Source organism: Patiria miniata, unplaced genomic scaffold (genome assembly GCF_015706575.1).
Source record: "Patiria miniata isolate m_02_andy unplaced genomic scaffold, ASM1570657v1 HiC_scaffold_14, whole genome shotgun sequence".
NCBI lineage: Eukaryota > Metazoa > Echinodermata > Asteroidea > Valvatida > Asterinidae > Patiria > Patiria miniata.
In genome coordinates this window covers 519,958-540,086 of record NW_024037052.1, presented here as the reverse complement: position 1 = coordinate 540,086, position 20,129 = coordinate 519,958, and the positions used below count along the sequence as shown (strand labels likewise).

The following is a 20,129-nucleotide window of genomic DNA, read 5'->3' as shown; positions in this document are numbered from 1 at the left end:
ACATACGTTATCCCAGTAAAGTTGCTTCAATCACGATAATTGATCAGATCATCTCCAAAAGGGTGGTTTCTTTTGTCCGAGTCTGTACCAGCAGGTTGATCCTGTTACCATCCATCAATATTTTCCAATCCTCATTTCAGTCCAACAGCGCCCAGCCCAAAGCTGTCCATCCTGATTCAGACCAGCAGCAGGCAGAGCCAGAGAGTCTGTTGCTACAGATTGAAGCTCTACAATCTCAGATGAAGGAACAAGCTGAGCTATCTAGAGAGCAGACGGAAGCCTTGCTGGAGGATCGTAGGGTCAGGATGGAAGAGATGCAGACTGTGATTGAGAGAGATCGCTCCAAGATTCACTCCCTCAATGAAAAGTAGGAACTCCCTTCATTGATTCCTTATAATCTTAAATGAACTTGACAAAGGTGCCCAGTGGCATAGCTAATGATAGGGGAGGAGGATGAGGGGCATGGACCCCTCTGCTCAAAGACTGCCTCCTACTAGAAACTGAGGTCCCTTTAGGGCCCTCCAGCAACTTGGACCCCAGTTACATCCTTGAAGGTACCAATAAAGATAAATGCACATGTGTGCAGTTTGGACAACGGGCAGGGGTTTCAAATAGATTATATTACCTGGTGTTTGTGTTGTTGCATGAATTGGCAAAACATTTCTAAATATGTGGAGTGCCCTGGCCTCATGGTCTGGAGCATTGAACTCGTTGTCTGCGGGTAATTCTACAGGTTGTGGGTTCGAGTCCAGCCTGGGGTTATGGTGCATGTTCCCTTTGGCAAGACACTTTGTCACTCATTGCTTCGCCCCACCCAGGAGTAAATGGGTACCTGTGAGAACAGAGATCGCAATTGTGATTGATTTTAGCTACCTTGCGTCGAAATGACTACACCGAGCTGTATGGGCTTTATTCAGGAGTCGACTATATTAAATTGAAAGCGAGGTAAAATCTTCATATTTGGAACTTGCAAAGAGAAATTAAAGCAGTGACATAAAATTAATTACAAATTAATACCAGTCTGCTTTAATGAAAATTTAAATTTGTTGTTAAACATACCCTAATGTTTTTAAGCCACATTTAAAATAAAAATTGAAAGTGAGGCTAGAATGCAAAAATAGTCTGGCACCATCCTATTCAATAGTTTATAAAATACTGTCAGGGAACATGACTAAAATGACTTCCTCGTGAATAAAAATCCATATTCCACAGGAAGCTGAGATTGTATTTGCAATGTTTCATTGGCCCAATGATCAGGGGTAATAATAATGTAAAGCACTTTGATCTTAGTTATTTTAGAAACCACAGTCTTTCCACACTAGTATATTGGCAACACATCTTGCCAAAATAACATGGAGGCATATGCAGTGTGTGCTTGCTGAAATTACATGAGTCAATTGACTAATAAAACCAAATTAGGTTTTGTCCATCACCGATGTATAAACACTGTATTCTCAGTGTGTTTCCTCCCGAGTGAAAGTTGGAAAAAAATCACTCCGGTGGGACTCGAACCCACGACCTCCTGCTTTCTATTGCAGATGTCTTACCATCTTATGAATAGTTAATGTAGTACCCGCTGCTATGTACATCAGATTCGAACCAGCCAACTGATCCCGTTAGCTCGGTGGTCAAGTGGTAAGACATCTGCACTAGAAAGCAGGAGGTCATGGGTTCGACCGGAGTGATTTTTTTCAACTTTAGGGAATGACAGCCTAAAGCATCCTGTAAAATCGTGGCTCCTGGTGTGCTGACATTTTAAAAAAAAAATGGTATTTTTCCAACGCTGGTCGGCCGACCAGCAATGTCTGGTTTTTTTTTCCAGAGGGTGAAATATTGGGTTTAAAAGCCGAAGTGCCAAGCAGACCACAGAACAACAGAACACGGAGGAATGCACAACACAGAGTTACTGCTAACACAAAAGGTAGGTAGAGATTACATACCGGTATGGTTGAGGCAAAGGGTGGTTGATAAAACATTGCAAAGCCAACACTCCTCAGATCTCATACCAACCATATCAGGCCCATTTTTAGTATTTGTTGGTCAGATAAACTAGTGGATCATAGTATTAATACAATGTATGTCAAATCAGGTTTTGCCCTTCATTGATGTATAAACACTGAATACTCAGTGTGTTACCTCCTGAGTAAAAGTTGGAAAAAATCACTCGGTTGGGACTCGAACCCACAACCTCCTGCTTTCTAGTGCAGATGTTTTACCACTTGACCACTGAGCTAATGGGATCGGTTGGCTGCCTCGAATCTGATGTATTGGTACATGGCAGCGGGCATCGCATTAACTATTTATAAGGTCTATGGGATTTTAAGTTTTTTTTAAGCATTAATATGGTTAAGGTTTGTGACTCATGATCAGAGGGTCAGGGGTCCGAATCTAGTTGCCGGTTATATGTGTGTCCTTGGGCAAGCCACTTCACCCCCACTTGCCTCTCTCCACCCAGGAGTATAAATAGGTACCGATATTAGCTGGGAAGTAACCTGCAATGGACTGGCATCCTATCCAGGGGGGATAAAAAAATATCCTCGGTCGTTTCATGCCTTTGAAACCGGAGATGTATTGGCTAATGACAGACTTTACTTACTTTCATAGTATTAATAGTAAATATATATATCTGTTGCAGCTTTTGGTAGGTGTGTTGATAATTCCTTGATCAGCTGATGAAATTACCTGTAGTTACTCCCCTGAGAAGTGAGTTTAGTTACATACGTTATCCCAGTAAAGTTGCTTCAATCACGATAATTGATCAGATCATCTCCAAAAGGGTGGTTTCTTTTGTCCGAGTCTGTACCAGCAGGTTGATCCTGTTACCATCCATCAATATTTTCCAATCCTCATTTCAGTCCAACAGCGCCCAGCCCAAAGCTGTCCATCCTGATTCAGACCAGCAGCAGGCAGAGCCAGAGAGTCTGTTGCTACAGATTGAAGCTCTACAATCTCAGATGAAGGAACAAGCTGAGCTATCTAGAGAGCAGACGGAAGCCTTGCTGGAGGATCGTAGGGTCAGGATGGAAGAGATGCAGACTGTGATTGAGAGAGATCGCTCCAAGATTCACTCCCTCAATGAAAAGTAGGAACTCCCTTCATTGATTCCTTATAATCTTAAATGAACTTGACAAAGGTGCCCAGTGGCATAGCTAATGATAGGGGAGGAGGATGAGGGGCATGGACCCCTCTGCTCAAAGACTGCCTCCTACTAGAAACTGAGGTCCCTTTAGGGCCCTCCAGCAACTTGGACCCCAGTTACATCCTTGAAGGTACCAATAAAGATAAATGCACATGTGTGCAGTTTGGACAACGGGCAGGGGTTTCAAATAGATTATATTACCTGGTGTTTGTGTTGTTGCATGAATTGGCAAAACATTTCTAAATATGTGGAGTGCCCTGGCCTCATGGTCTGGAGCATTGAACTCGTTGTCTGCGGGTAATTCTACAGGTTGTGGGTTCGAGTCCAGCCTGGGGTTATGGTGCATGTTCCCTTTGGCAAGACACTTTGTCACTCATTGCTTCGCCCCACCCAGGAGTAAATGGGTACCTGTGAGAACAGAGATCGCAATTGTGATTGATTTTAGCTACCTTGCGTCGAAATGACTACACCGAGCTGTATGGGCTTTATTCAGGAGTCGACTATATTAAATTGAAAGCGAGGTAAAATCTTCATATTTGGAACTTGCAAAGAGAAATTAAAGCAGTGACATAAAATTAATTACAAATTAATACCAGTCTGCTTTAATGAAAATTTAAATTTGTTGTTAAACATACCCTAATGTTTTTAAGCCACATTTAAAATAAAAATTGAAAGTGAGGCTAGAATGCAAAAATAGTCTGGCACCATCCTATTCAATAGTTTATAAAATACTGTCAGGGAACATGACTAAAATGACTTCCTCGTGAATAAAAATCCATATTCCACAGGAAGCTGAGATTGTATTTGCAATGTTTCATTGGCCCAATGATCAGGGGTAATAATAATGTAAAGCACTTTGATCTTAGTTATTTTAGAAACCACAGTCTTTCCACACTAGTATATTGGCAACACATCTTGCCAAAATAACATGGAGGCATATGCAGTGTGTGCTTGCTGAAATTACATGAGTCAATTGACTAATAAAACCAAATTAGGTTTTGTCCATCACCGATGTATAAACACTGTATTCTCAGTGTGTTTCCTCCCGAGTGAAAGTTGGAAAAAAATCACTCCGGTGGGACTCGAACCCACGACCTCCTGCTTTCTATTGCAGATGTCTTACCATCTTATGAATAGTTAATGTAGTACCCGCTGCTATGTACATCAGATTCGAACCAGCCAACTGATCCCGTTAGCTCGGTGGTCAAGTGGTAAGACATCTGCACTAGAAAGCAGGAGGTCATGGGTTCGACCGGAGTGATTTTTTTCAACTTTAGGGAATGACAGCCTAAAGCATCCTGTAAAATCGTGGCTCCTGGTGTGCTGACATTTTAAAAAAAAAATGGTATTTTTCCAACGCTGGTCGGCCGACCAGCAATGTCTGGTTTTTTTTTTCCAGAGGGTGAAATATTGGGTTTAAAAGCCGAAGTGCCAAGCAGACCACAGAACAACAGAACACGGAGGAATGCACAACACAGAGTTACTGCTAACACAAAAGGTAGGTAGAGATTACATACCGGTATGGTTGAGGCAAAGGGTGGTTGATAAAACATTGCAAAGCCAACACTCCTCAGATCTCATACCAACCATATCAGGCCCATTTTTAGTATTTGTTGGTCAGATAAACTAGTGGATCATAGTATTAATACAATGTATGTCAAATCAGGTTTTGCCCTTCATTGATGTATAAACACTGAATACTCAGTGTGTTACCTCCTGAGTAAAAGTTGGAAAAAATCACTCGGTTGGGACTCGAACCCACAACCTCCTGCTTTCTAGTGCAGATGTTTTACCACTTGACCACTGAGCTAATGGGATCGGTTGGCTGCCTCGAATCTGATGTATTGGTACATGGCAGCGGGCATCGCATTAACTATTTATAAGGTCTATGGGATTTTAAGTTTTTTTTAAGCATTAATATGGTTAAGGTTTGTGACTCATGATCAGAGGGTCAGGGGTCCGAATCTAGTTGCCGGTTATATGTGTGTCCTTGGGCAAGCCACTTCACCCCCACTTGCCTCTCTCCACCCAGGAGTATAAATAGGTACCGATATTAGCTGGGAAGTAACCTGCAATGGACTGGCATCCTATCCAGGGGGGATAAAAAAATATCCTCGGTCGTTTCATGCCTTTGAAACCGGAGATGTATTGGCTAATGACAGACTTTACTTACTTTCATAGTATTAATAGTAAATATATATATCTGTTGCAGCTTTTGGTAGGTGTGTTGATAATTCCTTGATCAGCTGATGAAATTACCTGTAGTTACTCCCCTGAGAAGTGAGTTTAGTTACATACGTTATCCCAGTAAAGTTGCTTCAATCACGATAATTGATCAGATCATCTCCAAAAGGGTGGTTTCTTTTGTCCGAGTCTGTACCAGCAGGTTGATCCTGTTACCATCCATCAATATTTTCCAATCCTCATTTCAGTCCAACAGCGCCCAGCCCAAAGCTGTCCATCCTGATTCAGACCAGCAGCAGGCAGAGCCAGAGAGTCTGTTGCTACAGATTGAAGCTCTACAATCTCAGATGAAGGAACAAGCTGAGCTATCTAGAGAGCAGACGGAAGCCTTGCTGGAGGATCGTAGGGTCAGGATGGAAGAGATGCAGACTGTGATTGAGAGAGATCGCTCCAAGATTCACTCCCTCAATGAAAAGTAGGAACTCCCTTCATTGATTCCTTATAATCTTAAATGAACTTGACAAAGGTGCCCAGTGGCATAGCTAATGATAGGGGAGGAGGATGAGGGGCATGGACCCCTCTGCTCAAAGACTGCCTCCTACTAGAAACTGAGGTCCCTTTAGGGCCCTCCAGCAACTTGGACCCCAGTTACATCCTTGAAGGTACCAATAAAGATAAATGCACATGTGTGCAGTTTGGACAACGGGCAGGGGTTTCAAATAGATTATATTACCTGGTGTTTGTGTTGTTGCATGAATTGGCAAAACATTTCTAAATATGTGGAGTGCCCTGGCCTCATGGTCTGGAGCATTGAACTCGTTGTCTGCGGGTAATTCTACAGGTTGTGGGTTCGAGTCCAGCCTGGGGTTATGGTGCATGTTCCCTTTGGCAAGACACTTTGTCACTCATTGCTTCGCCCCACCCAGGAGTAAATGGGTACCTGTGAGAACAGAGATCGCAATTGTGATTGATTTTAGCTACCTTGCGTCGAAATGACTACACCGAGCTGTATGGGCTTTATTCAGGAGTCGACTATATTAAATTGAAAGCGAGGTAAAATCTTCATATTTGGAACTTGCAAAGAGAAATTAAAGCAGTGACATAAAATTAATTACAAATTAATACCAGTCTGCTTTAATGAAAATTTAAATTTGTTGTTAAACATACCCTAATGTTTTTAAGCCACATTTAAAATAAAAATTGAAAGTGAGGCTAGAATGCAAAAATAGTCTGGCACCATCCTATTCAATAGTTTATAAAATACTGTCAGGGAACATGACTAAAATGACTTCCTCGTGAATAAAAATCCATATTCCACAGGAAGCTGAGATTGTATTTGCAATGTTTCATTGGCCCAATGATCAGGGGTAATAATAATGTAAAGCACTTTGATCTTAGTTATTTTAGAAACCACAGTCTTTCCACACTAGTATATTGGCAACACATCTTGCCAAAATAACATGGAGGCATATGCAGTGTGTGCTTGCTGAAATTACATGAGTCAATTGACTAATAAAACCAAATTAGGTTTTGTCCATCACCGATGTATAAACACTGTATTCTCAGTGTGTTTCCTCCCGAGTGAAAGTTGGAAAAAAATCACTCCGGTGGGACTCGAACCCACGACCTCCTGCTTTCTATTGCAGATGTCTTACCATCTTATGAATAGTTAATGTAGTACCCGCTGCTATGTACATCAGATTCGAACCAGCCAACTGATCCCGTTAGCTCGGTGGTCAAGTGGTAAGACATCTGCACTAGAAAGCAGGAGGTCATGGGTTCGACCGGAGTGATTTTTTTCAACTTTAGGGAATGACAGCCTAAAGCATCCTGTAAAATCGTGGCTCCTGGTGTGCTGACATTTTAAAAAAAAAATGGTATTTTTCCAACGCTGGTCGGCCGACCAGCAATGTCTTTTTTTTTTCCAGAGGGTGAAATATTGGGTTTAAAAGCCGAAGTGCCAAGCAGACCACAGAACAACAGAACACGGAGGAATGCACAACACAGAGTTACTGCTAACACAAAAGGTAGGTAGAGATTACATACCGGTATGGTTGAGGCAAAGGGTGGTTGATAAAACATTGCAAAGCCAACACTCCTCAGATCTCATACCAACCATATCAGGCCCATTTTTAGTATTTGTTGGTCAGATAAACTAGTGGATCATAGTATTAATACAATGTATGTCAAATCAGGTTTTGCCCTTCATTGATGTATAAACACTGAATACTCAGTGTGTTACCTCCTGAGTAAAAGTTGGAAAAAATCACTCGGTTGGGACTCGAACCCACAACCTCCTGCTTTCTAGTGCAGATGTTTTACCACTTGACCACTGAGCTAATGGGATCGGTTGGCTGCCTCGAATCTGATGTATTGGTACATGGCAGCGGGCATCGCATTAACTATTTATAAGGTCTATGGGATTTTAAGTTTTTTTTTAAGCATTAATATGGTTAAGGTTTGTGACTCATGATCAGAGGGTCAGGGGTCCGAATCTAGTTGCCGGTTATATGTGTGTCCTTGGGCAAGCCACTTCACCCCCACTTGCCTCTCTCCACCCAGGAGTATAAATAGGTACCGATATTAGCTGGGAAGTAACCTGCAATGGACTGGCATCCTATCCAGGGGGGATAAAAAAATATCCTCGGTCGTTTCATGCCTTTGAAACCGGAGATGTATTGGCTAATGACAGACTTTACTTACTTTCATAGTATTAATAGTAAATATATATATCTGTTGCAGCTTTTGGTAGGTGTGTTGATAATTCCTTGATCAGCTGATGAAATTACCTGTAGTTACTCCCCTGAGAAGTGAGTTTAGTTACATACGTTATCCCAGTAAAGTTGCTTCAATCACGATAATTGATCAGATCATCTCCAAAAGGGTGGTTTCTTTTGTCCGAGTCTGTACCAGCAGGTTGATCCTGTTACCATCCATCAATATTTTCCAATCCTCATTTCAGTCCAACAGCGCCCAGCCCAAAGCTGTCCATCCTGATTCAGACCAGCAGCAGGCAGAGCCAGAGAGTCTGTTGCTACAGATTGAAGCTCTACAATCTCAGATGAAGGAACAAGCTGAGCTATCTAGAGAGCAGACGGAAGCCTTGCTGGAGGATCGTAGGGTCAGGATGGAAGAGATGCAGACTGTGATTGAGAGAGATCGCTCCAAGATTCACTCCCTCAATGAAAAGTAGGAACTCCCTTCATTGATTCCTTATAATCTTAAATGAACTTGACAAAGGTGCCCAGTGGCATAGCTAATGATAGGGGAGGAGGATGAGGGGCATGGACCCCTCTGCTCAAAGACTGCCTCCTACTAGAAACTGAGGTCCCTTTAGGGCCCTCCAGCAACTTGGACCCCAGTTACATCCTTGAAGGTACCAATAAAGATAAATGCACATGTGTGCAGTTTGGACAACGGGCAGGGGTTTCAAATAGATTATATTACCTGGTGTTTGTGTTGTTGCATGAATTGGCAAAACATTTCTAAATATGTGGAGTGCCCTGGCCTCATGGTCTGGAGCATTGAACTCGTTGTCTGCGGGTAATTCTACAGGTTGTGGGTTCGAGTCCAGCCTGGGGTTATGGTGCATGTTCCCTTTGGCAAGACACTTTGTCACTCATTGCTTCGCCCCACCCAGGAGTAAATGGGTACCTGTGAGAACAGAGATCGCAATTGTGATTGATTTTAGCTACCTTGCGTCGAAATGACTACACCGAGCTGTATGGGCTTTATTCAGGAGTCGACTATATTAAATTGAAAGCGAGGTAAAATCTTCATATTTGGAACTTGCAAAGAGAAATTAAAGCAGTGACATAAAATTAATTACAAATTAATACCAGTCTGCTTTAATGAAAATTTAAATTTGTTGTTAAACATACCCTAATGTTTTTAAGCCACATTTAAAATAAAAATTGAAAGTGAGGCTAGAATGCAAAAATAGTCTGGCACCATCCTATTCAATAGTTTATAAAATACTGTCAGGGAACATGACTAAAATGACTTCCTCGTGAATAAAAATCCATATTCCACAGGAAGCTGAGATTGTATTTGCAATGTTTCATTGGCCCAATGATCAGGGGTAATAATAATGTAAAGCACTTTGATCTTAGTTATTTTAGAAACCACAGTCTTTCCACACTAGTATATTGGCAACACATCTTGCCAAAATAACATGGAGGCATATGCAGTGTGTGCTTGCTGAAATTACATGAGTCAATTGACTAATAAAACCAAATTAGGTTTTGTCCATCACCGATGTATAAACACTGTATTCTCAGTGTGTTTCCTCCCGAGTGAAAGTTGGAAAAAAATCACTCCGGTGGGACTCGAACCCACGACCTCCTGCTTTCTATTGCAGATGTCTTACCATCTTATGAATAGTTAATGTAGTACCCGCTGCTATGTACATCAGATTCGAACCAGCCAACTGATCCCGTTAGCTCGGTGGTCAAGTGGTAAGACATCTGCACTAGAAAGCAGGAGGTCATGGGTTCGACCGGAGTGATTTTTTTCAACTTTAGGGAATGACAGCCTAAAGCATCCTGTAAAATCGTGGCTCCTGGTGTGCTGACATTTTAAAAAAAAAATGGTATTTTTCCAACGCTGGTCGGCCGACCAGCAATGTCTGGTTTTTTTTTTTCCAGAGGGTGAAATATTGGGTTTAAAAGCCGAAGTGCCAAGCAGACCACAGAACAACAGAACACGGAGGAATGCACAACACAGAGTTACTGCTAACACAAAAGGTAGGTAGAGATTACATACCGGTATGGTTGAGGCAAAGGGTGGTTGATAAAACATTGCAAAGCCAACACTCCTCAGATCTCATACCAACCATATCAGGCCCATTTTTAGTATTTGTTGGTCAGATAAACTAGTGGATCATAGTATTAATACAATGTATGTCAAATCAGGTTTTGCCCTTCATTGATGTATAAACACTGAATACTCAGTGTGTTACCTCCTGAGTAAAAGTTGGAAAAAATCACTCGGTTGGGACTCGAACCCACAACCTCCTGCTTTCTAGTGCAGATGTTTTACCACTTGACCACTGAGCTAATGGGATCGGTTGGCTGCTCGAATCTGATGTATTGGTACATGGCAGCGGGCATCGCATTAACTATTTATAAGGTCTATGGGATTTTAAGTTTTTTTTTAAGCATTAATATGGTTAAGGTTTGTGACTCATGATCAGAGGGTCAGGGGTCCGAATCTAGTTGCCGGTTATATGTGTGTCCTTGGGCAAGCCACTTCACCCCCACTTGCCTCTCTCCACCCAGGAGTATAAATAGGTACCGATATTAGCTGGGAAGTAACCTGCAATGGACTGGCATCCTATCCAGGGGGGATAAAAAATATCCTCGGTCGTTTCATGCCTTTGAAACCGGAGATGTATTGGCTAATGACAGACTTTACTTACTTTCATAGTATTAATAGTAAATATATATATCTGTTGCAGCTTTTGGTAGGTGTGTTGATAATTCCTTGATCAGCTGATGAAATTACCTGTAGTTACTCCCCTGAGAAGTGAGTTTAGTTACATACGTTATCCCAGTAAAGTTGCTTCAATCACGATAATTGATCAGATCATCTCCAAAAGGGTGGTTTCTTTTGTCCGAGTCTGTACCAGCAGGTTGATCCTGTTACCATCCATCAATATTTTCCAATCCTCATTTCAGTCCAACAGCGCCCAGCCCAAAGCTGTCCATCCTGATTCAGACCAGCAGCAGGCAGAGCCAGAGAGTCTGTTGCTACAGATTGAAGCTCTACAATCTCAGATGAAGGAACAAGCTGAGCTATCTAGAGAGCAGACGGAAGCCTTGCTGGAGGATCGTAGGGTCAGGATGGAAGAGATGCAGACTGTGATTGAGAGAGATCGCTCCAAGATTCACTCCCTCAATGAAAAGTAGGAACTCCCTTCATTGATTCCTTATAATCTTAAATGAACTTGACAAAGGTGCCCAGTGGCATAGCTAATGATAGGGGAGGAGGATGAGGGGCATGGACCCCTCTGCTCAAAGACTGCCTCCTACTAGAAACTGAGGTCCCTTTAGGGCCCTCCAGCAACTTGGACCCCAGTTACATCCTTGAAGGTACCAATAAAGATAAATGCACATGTGTGCAGTTTGGACAACGGGCAGGGTTTCAAATAGATTATATTACCTGGTGTTTGTGTTGTTGCATGAATTGGCAAAACATTTCTAAATATGTGGAGTGCCCTGGCTCATGGTCTGGAGCATTGAACTCGTTGTCTGCGGGTAATTCTACAGGTTGTGGGTTCGAGTCCAGCCTGGGGATATGGTGCATGTTCCCTTTGGCAAGACACTTTGTCACTCATTGCTTCGCCCCACCCAGGAGTAAATGGGTACCTGTGAGAACAGAGATCGCAATTGTGATTGATTTTAGCTACCTTGCGTCGAAATGACTACACCGAGCTGTATGGGCTTTATTCAGGAGTCGACTATATTAAATTGAAAGCGAGGTAAAATCTTCATATTTGGAACTTGCAAAGAGAAATTAAAGCAGTGACATAAAATTAATTACAAATTAATACCAGTCTGCTTTAATGAAAATTTAAATTTGTTGTTAAACATACCCTAATGTTTTTAAGCCACATTTAAAATAAAAATTGAAAGTGAGGCTAGAATGCAAAAATAGTCTGGCACCATCCTATTCAATAGTTTATAAAATACTGTCAGGGAACATGACTAAAATGACTTTCTCGTGAATAAAAATCCATATTCCACAGGAAGCTGAGATTGTATTTGCAATGTTTCATTGGCCCAATGATCAGGGGTAATAATAATGTAAAGCACTTTGATCTTAGTTATTTTAGAAACCACAGTCTTTCCACACTAGTATATTGGCAACACATCTTGCCAAAATAACATGGAGGCATATGCAGTGTGTGCTTGCTGAAATTACATGAGTCAATTGACTAATAAAACCAAATTAGGTTTTGTCCATCACCGATGTATAAACACTGTATTCTCAGTGTGTTTCCTCCCGAGTGAAAGTTGGAAAAAAATCACTCCGGTGGGACTCGAACCCACGACCTCCTGCTTTCTATTGCAGATGTCTTACCATCTTATGAATAGTTAATGTAGTACCCGCTGCTATGTACATCAGATTCGAACCAGCCAACTGATCCCGTTAGCTCGGTGGTCAAGTGGTAAGACATCTGCACTAGAAAGCAGGAGGGTCATGGGTTTGACCGGAGTGATTTTTTTCAACTTTCACTCGGGAGGTAACACAGAGAGTATACAGTGTTTATATGTCGGTGAAGGGCAAAACCTAATTTGATTTACATCACCCCGACGCAAAATGAAATGAAATCTTATGAATGACTAATAAGACACTTACCGTTCTTTAAACAAAAGTAGAATGTGTATCCTTTATTCAGCTACCTTGTTCAACCATCATACATCACTTGTCATGGACATTCTTCTGTTAATAGGTTACATCGTACACAGCAGATGTTGTATGACAGCACTAAGGACTATCTAGAGCTGAAGTATGAAGGACGATCTCAGGAGCGAGTCTGGATGGCAGAGAAGGACCGTCTACTACAGGAGCTGGATCGATGTAAGGAACAACTAGATGTCTCCAAAGATGACGTCTTAGTCATCTCAGATCATGCACTGGAAGAGAGACAAACACAGAACTTGGAAATTGAGGTGGGCATTATAGAGAAGCTTCCTGCACAAAGAAATCATTTCAAGTTAAATACAATACAATAATGATCATTTTCAAGCAAATTCGTTTGAATTGCTTTAAAAAAAGAACTAACTTTTCCATTCAGAAATCATTTTTTTTTCAAAAGTTAGCAAAACAAAAGAATCTTGTTACAAAGTCACAACTGAATGGCCCCCTCAAAAGCTGCAATCAAACTATTGGGGTAATCGCACATAAGGAGCATTTTGGACTTTGGCAGATCTACTTTATTCAGTGTTGTACAAATGATACTGAATGATTGCAACGTGGTGGTTTTAGTCTGACGATCTCTTCCATGCAAAATCTTGAGGAAGGCGAGGAGAGCATAGAAGACAAATTTCACCGGCAGTTGTTGTACGAAAAAGACGGCAGGCCTAATGCCAAACTTTTTCCAGTTCCACCTACCATGCGTTAGTGGACTTGTTGTCTTGGACTTTTTCCTTGACTTTCTCCGTGTCTCAAGTAAGATGTGAATTTCTTTAATTACGAGTCAGAAACTCCAACCCTAATTCGGGCTTTTTAATCTTATGGAAACACTGAACATTTTTCACATCGTAAAATTTCATTTGGATCTACATGTACATGTAAAAGAAAAAAAGGAGGCGATGTCCAGAAATTGAACACGAAGTTTATTGTACATATAGTACGTATGTGTACTTGCGGCGCAGCCCAGATTTCGGACACAGAATTTTGGCCGGCCTATTTTCAGATTTTTTCCCCATAGGCCAGTTTCATCCCTGTATGGTCTGTGACTTGAAACATAGATGAGTTTGTGAACAGAACGGGACAAAAAAAACACAGAACCGGGCCTGCGGATCTCGATTTCAAATAAAAGTTGCTGAATCATGTTGCTGAATCATGTTTTGAATTGGGCCTGAATTGAGACACATTCTCATTGAGCCGATTGCAGCTACGCGGTGTCATGCACTGATACGATGAATTAAGGCAACTGCGCGCACGTTTGCATCGTGTCAACGCTTGTGCGTGCTTCGCCAAATAAAAAAGCGAACTACTAACAGAAATTTCCAACGATGCGTCTGAAGACCTTCTTTTGTTGATTTCTTCAAAACGACAGCATGTCAGAAAGAATAATTTCAGAGAGAATTTAGTACTGTCAACCAACCAAGTATGTTTTTCAACGATAATTACATCAGTTACTTTTTGGATAGCTGCAAATGATGGACTGTAGCTTAAAATGACTAGAGACTTAACTTACTGTACAGAATGTACACTGCTGGGTGCGTCCATTTTTGTGCACAAACCTATGGAGAGCTCAGAATTTTTTACTGCTTTTGGGCAATTCCACGGTAACGGAAGGACGTTTTCGCTCATTAAACAAAATTTCAAATGTGCCTATCACAGCCACTGTTATTAGTTACAGCAAGCAAATGTCACAATGGTATTGCTATAATGCTACCTTCAATTTCCACACTTTTGGGGGGCATGCATACCTCTCGTTAATGAATTATGAATATTAATGAGGTCGGTAACGGAAGGACGGTAAAACGGACGAGGGTTTTCCAACTTACACGCGTTTTGCATAAACTCTGTGAATTTTATGGGGCAATTATATTTCAAAGGTAGGAAATGGAATCCCTGCGGCTTTATCTATACTATACCACCTTTCATTTGACTTTAAGTGTTTCGGTGATATAATTACAATGTCTTAAGTGGATTATAATTTGGTAGCGGAAGGACGGTAACGGAAGGACAAAAGGTTTACTCAATTATAGCATGAATAAAATGTGAATTTACACTAATTATACAAGTGAAATAAATTGCTGAAATGTGTAACTGAATGTGAAATCAACAATATGCAGACCTGGCATAAATAATTATACCCAAGAAACTATTGAGATAAAGATAGAAGCCTGCTAATTAATGATAACAAATGAAAAATGAAAACAACCAAAAACACATAATTCACGAACACAAGACAACTACAGAAATGGACTTCAAACCCATCACCTTAATCCTTAAAAGTTTTAAATACACAGTATTTGAGCACTTGAGTATATTGGTTACATGTTCACCAACAACTTTTAATAATAACACCAGTAGGTTCAGTGGTTTACCTAAAGGGTGGGGGGGGGGGGGGGGGGCAGGGGCGACCAGCTTACATGTACATTAAAAACATCTACAGGTAGAACTGATGGCTTCAGAATCATTGTGCTTTAAAAAATGTTTTAGGTGTTGCTTTTAATTGAACTCTAAATTCAGTGTTTGAAATCAAATTTTAATGATTTAGAGTATTAACAATAATTATCTTATAAACATCCAGCCTGAAGTTGTTAACTTAATTTGTCAAAAATTGCACCTCACATGTCTTACACATGTAAATTGTATGAAAGTGCCCAATAGCACTGGTACTTTCTGCCATCTCATTTTTTACTTAATTTGCTTCTGGAATGGCTTCACAGAAATTGTATCTTTCTCTATTGTCCATGAATGGTGATAGCAGCAACTTAATGATTTGATTTTCTGCAACAACTCCATACATGTATGAGTACCGGTACATTGTCATACATGTACATTGTACATGTACATGTTATACATATGCCTGTGCCATCCTTTGTAATGAACACCTTGCCCTGCTCATACCAGCTTTGTGAAGGTGGGTCACATGAATGTCCTTTCAATGCGCATTATACATGCATGTAGTTGCAGTGATTTTCATTTTTCAAACATGAGCACAAATGTCGTTACATTTGATAAAAATAACATTTGTCCTTCCGTTACCGTCCTTCCGTTACCAATTTGGTAACGGAAGGACGGGATTTAATTAATTGTAATTAAAAAACGATACGTACAGCAGTGTCAGTTATAATGTCATATTGAAGGCCTACCTAAACTTGCTTTGCACAATAACTTTCATTGCATTCATACTGCAAGTTTTGAAAATAAATTAAAAATATGTATTTTTTCGGTAACGGAAGGACATTTTCGAAGGCTGAAATATTAGAAGTCACTGAAGCGAAACAAATTACGCAAAACGTAAAAAAAAAGGTCCAGTCAGTTTTTCATGACCTATACTTTCTCATGACAGAAACTGATGGCATGAGTACATATTTGTGTGTGTGTATTGGTAGAATACTGTCATATCACTATTTATCACATTTTTAGGATTAAAACAGGATTATTATGTAATCCTATTTTGTTGGTACCAAAATGTATCAAAAATAGAATTCCGACTTCAAATTCCCTTCAGTGGATTGTTCTGATTGCTATCGAAAAGTGAACAAAATAAACTCTGATATTCAAACAGTACCAACTGCTCATGCAAAGTTTAAGCCATTTCTGATCTATTGCCGAAACCTGTTTCTAGTACCATTCATTCTTGTGGTTATTTATCCACAGGATAAGACGGAAAAGCTTGCTAAGCGTTTACACCTGATGAACCAGCGGTATGAGGCCATGGAGAAGCGACGGAATCTGGAGATAGAAGGTTTCAAGAATGATACCCGAATCTTGAGAAACCAACTCAAGGATGTTGAGAAGCAACTCTACAAGGTGGAGTATTGTCTGTTCATGTCAGTCATGTTGTTAGTTTGCATTTGTCCGTTGCTGTTTTCTACTTTCCTATGTTGGTCAGCTATAGTGCAGTTCATGCAGATCGTGGTGCGGACACTGCGAACAAGTACCCCAAAGGCTGGGTCATGCTTAGCCCCATATGTGGCCATTTTACTGGACTACCTCCATAAATAAAGGCCACACTTCCACCATGTACAAAAACATGTCGAACTTTTATATTTGTTTTATATAACTGACACATAGATCCTTGTCATTTGATATTTGAACTTTTATTTCAATATAAAATTGGTTGAAAATGTATTTTTCTCTTCCAAACCACCCCTTCACGAAAATGTTTGAACCCAACGCTGGCTACGTGCAATGCTAAACGCGCACACCAGCATGCATTTGCATACAACTGCGTCATGGAACAAGAATGATCCTAACTGTTCAATAGTATTTCCCATTCCCCATAGGCGAATGGGACTTTTTGAGCCCCGGCGTGAATGGGAGCAATAACGAATGCCACATGATGTGAGTTCCACCAATCAAATGACAACGATCTGTATGTCGATTATATAAAGTAAAATGGTGCATTCCATGAAACGTGCTCTTGACTAAATCAAGAAGCAGATTCTGTTAGTGAGATGTTATGTCATCTTAGTCCATAATGATGTTGTCACTGAAATCAAGATTGCAAGGACATCATTGCAGGGATGTAGTCGAGTCCATCACTAGTCCCTGCAAGTCCACCACAAGTCCTCCAACACCAATTTAACTCACAAGCTATTCAAATGAGCTTTGACAAAGGCATCCAGTGTATCTTGTGCCTGGACTTGTGATGGACTCACGAATTACTTGTGTCTGGACTTGTGGTGGACTTGTGAATGGAATCAACTACATCCCTAGCCCTGGATCATTGTCAGTGCTTTGTAATGTAAACCCTTCTTGTTTTGTTGCCATGCTGAACAGGTGACAGTGGGTGTTGGGGAAGATGGTGATATGTTCATGCTGCATAATATTCATCAGACAGCTAAGAGATCAAAGAAGATGCAGAGTGAGCTACATCAACTCAAGGCTCTGATCTATGGCGTGGAAACAGACCTCAGGAATCTCTAGTAATACACACAATCACCCCTCACTGTGTCTCCACATTTGATCAAATGACTTATAACTTTGGGAAGCCTCATTCTCTGTTTGAAGATGCATAGGATCTTGTGATATTTGTGCCTTTTGGGTTTTTTTTTTTGAAGCAAAAACAAAATTGCTCCAAATCTTAAGTTAGATCCATAACAACTTACCTGTTGAAGTTATAGCTGAGTGGATACTGTACATCTTGAGAATACAGGGAAACCTTATCAAACTTTCAATCAAATTGGACATAGGACTTCGTTGCTATTGTCTTTCCCACCAAGGCCTATGCATAAACATTTTATTGTGCCAAGTGAATAGAAAAAGTGAACCTTTTTGCCACCCTGGGTCAAAAATCTGATATTCACAAGAACAGTGCATGTATGTCTGATGTTATTAATAATTGACTTGTCTGACAACTTAAGATTAGAAACAGTTGGAGGAGATCCTATAAATCCACCGATGCTAGCATGCTGATAGTTCAGCTGCTGTATTCGCTGTTCTTGTGAACGATTTCAAACATTTAGAGAAAAAGGCTCCTTTTTGTTCATGTGCTACGTGAGAACTGATGTCACTTTGTCACTTTAGTACGAATGGCCGGTTGTTCTGCGTAGAATAGTAACAGTACTAACATAACAATGCCCACATGTACAGTTACTTTGGTTACTTAAAACTGGAGAGAGTTTGTTGTATTTGTTATCTCACAGGAACCTTGACATGAAAAGGCTCCATTATATTGTGGGGGCAATGTATACTGCCAAAATAGTCAATGTTTTGAAATTGAATCTGTTTAAAATGGAGGCAATAACTACTGAAATTGCATGCCAGTATGTTCAGATGTTATTGAAGTAATGCTTGTGCAGCTCACATATGGGTTTACTGCGCACAGCAAAGACTTCTCAAATGCGATACTTTGGGTACACTATGGTAAGGCCCAAGGAGGACACAAAGTGGACATCGCTTTTCTGCTGTCAGAAGAGCAGATAACAGAAGTATGGCCATTTTCCGACAATACATTTTTCATTTTGTAACTTTGTGATGTGGAAGCTCTTTAAGGGGGAACGCCTAAAAAACCCTGTTAACCTACACTCAAAGAAAAATGAAACGGTGCTTATTTTTCTCAGAAGCACCGTTTCATTTTCCTTTTAACCAAAAGCAGAATACAAATGGTAGTTACCAAAGGTTCGTTTTGCTTTTCTGGTTCTAAGAAATGAGAAAAGCAAAAAACAAAAATATACATTTTGGGTAGCACAAAAGCAGGAAATGGAAACGTCAGAAACGGTTTGATCTGATTTTTGAACAAGAGAAAAGCAGATGTCCACTTTTTCTCCCTCCAGCAAGGGAGGAAAAGCAAAATCTGCATTTCAGGTAGCATAAAAGCACTACAGTGGATTTTATTAAACAGTAAATTCTGCATTTATGGTAGCACAAAGGCGGGAAAGCAGAACAAAATGAACCATTCAAAAAATACTCAATCTGCTATTCTGACAGCAGAAACGCAGATGTCCACGTTTTGTCCTCGATGACTACATGAACAGTCCTGTTCATTTCAGAATGGTAAATAGTGCCCTCTTCTCACCATCTAGTTTGCAAGTTGTCCTTCAATACCCATTTGTTGTTCCAAACATTTGTGTCAAGCTTGTTATTCCAATTAACTATGCACAAAAAGTACATGTATTGGGGTCATGTCCTGCATGTTGTTCTAATGTAGGAGAGATGTACAAAGTAGTGTATGCAATGAAGTCACATGTATTCTACCATACAATCTTATATTGGTGTCCAATATCAATAGGTCTCATTCAAATGACGTCATTTCCTACAGACCAGCCACATGCATCAACATTTTGAGCATCAACTGAATAACGCACATCGGCTGTGTCGTATTTCAAACACATTTCAAGCAAGAAGCGCGTGTGTTTGGAACATTTTTAACACTGCGCAATGCGTGCTTGATTGCGTAAAATAAGCAATCAAGAGATGACCGTCATTGAGTGAGCCCTATTGATATGCTTGGCAGTAAGGATTGAACAGAGAGATTATTTTATGCAACTGTTAATATCTTTTGGAATTTTTGCAGTGAAATACTTTTTAAAATAAGTTGGCTATTTTAAGGACTTTATTTTTATGGTGAAGGATTTTGGAATTAAATGTAGAATATTAAAAGGATCTATGCAAGCTTTCAGAACAAATTTGTGATTGGCATTCAAGCGCTTTATTTTGTGTGTTCCATGAGTGTGAGTGGGTTTAACAATTCATCTTCCAGCACACTTCATGCACAGTTACGTGCACGCTGTCGTCACGTTTCAGCTTTCATCTACCACATACGTACGTGCAGCAAGCGTCTTGCGTTGTGTGGTGCAGTGTGGCCCATTATGGGATAATAACACTGTTGTTGCCATCAGGCATGCAATTTTTCCTTGGATCTGCTGATTTCCTTCTTTCTTTTCTTCTC

At 40.5% G+C, this 20,129-nt stretch overlaps 1 protein-coding gene across 1 annotated transcript; it reads left to right on the top strand.

The window, feature by feature from the left end:
* The first annotated feature begins 11,172 nt into the window (after nucleotides 1-11,172).
* On the top strand, nucleotides 11,173-19,866 carry LOC119721835 (coiled-coil domain-containing protein 77-like). Its single transcript, XM_038191786.1, has 4 exons — nucleotides 11,173-11,228; nucleotides 12,780-12,999; nucleotides 16,394-16,546; nucleotides 17,519-19,866. Exons 1-4 carry the CDS (start codon nucleotides 11,176-11,178, stop codon nucleotides 17,663-17,665), a joined length of 573 nt encoding a protein of 190 aa, XP_038047714.1. The 5' UTR covers nucleotides 11,173-11,175; the 3' UTR covers nucleotides 17,666-19,866.
* The last annotated feature ends 263 nt before the right edge of the window (nucleotides 19,867-20,129 follow it).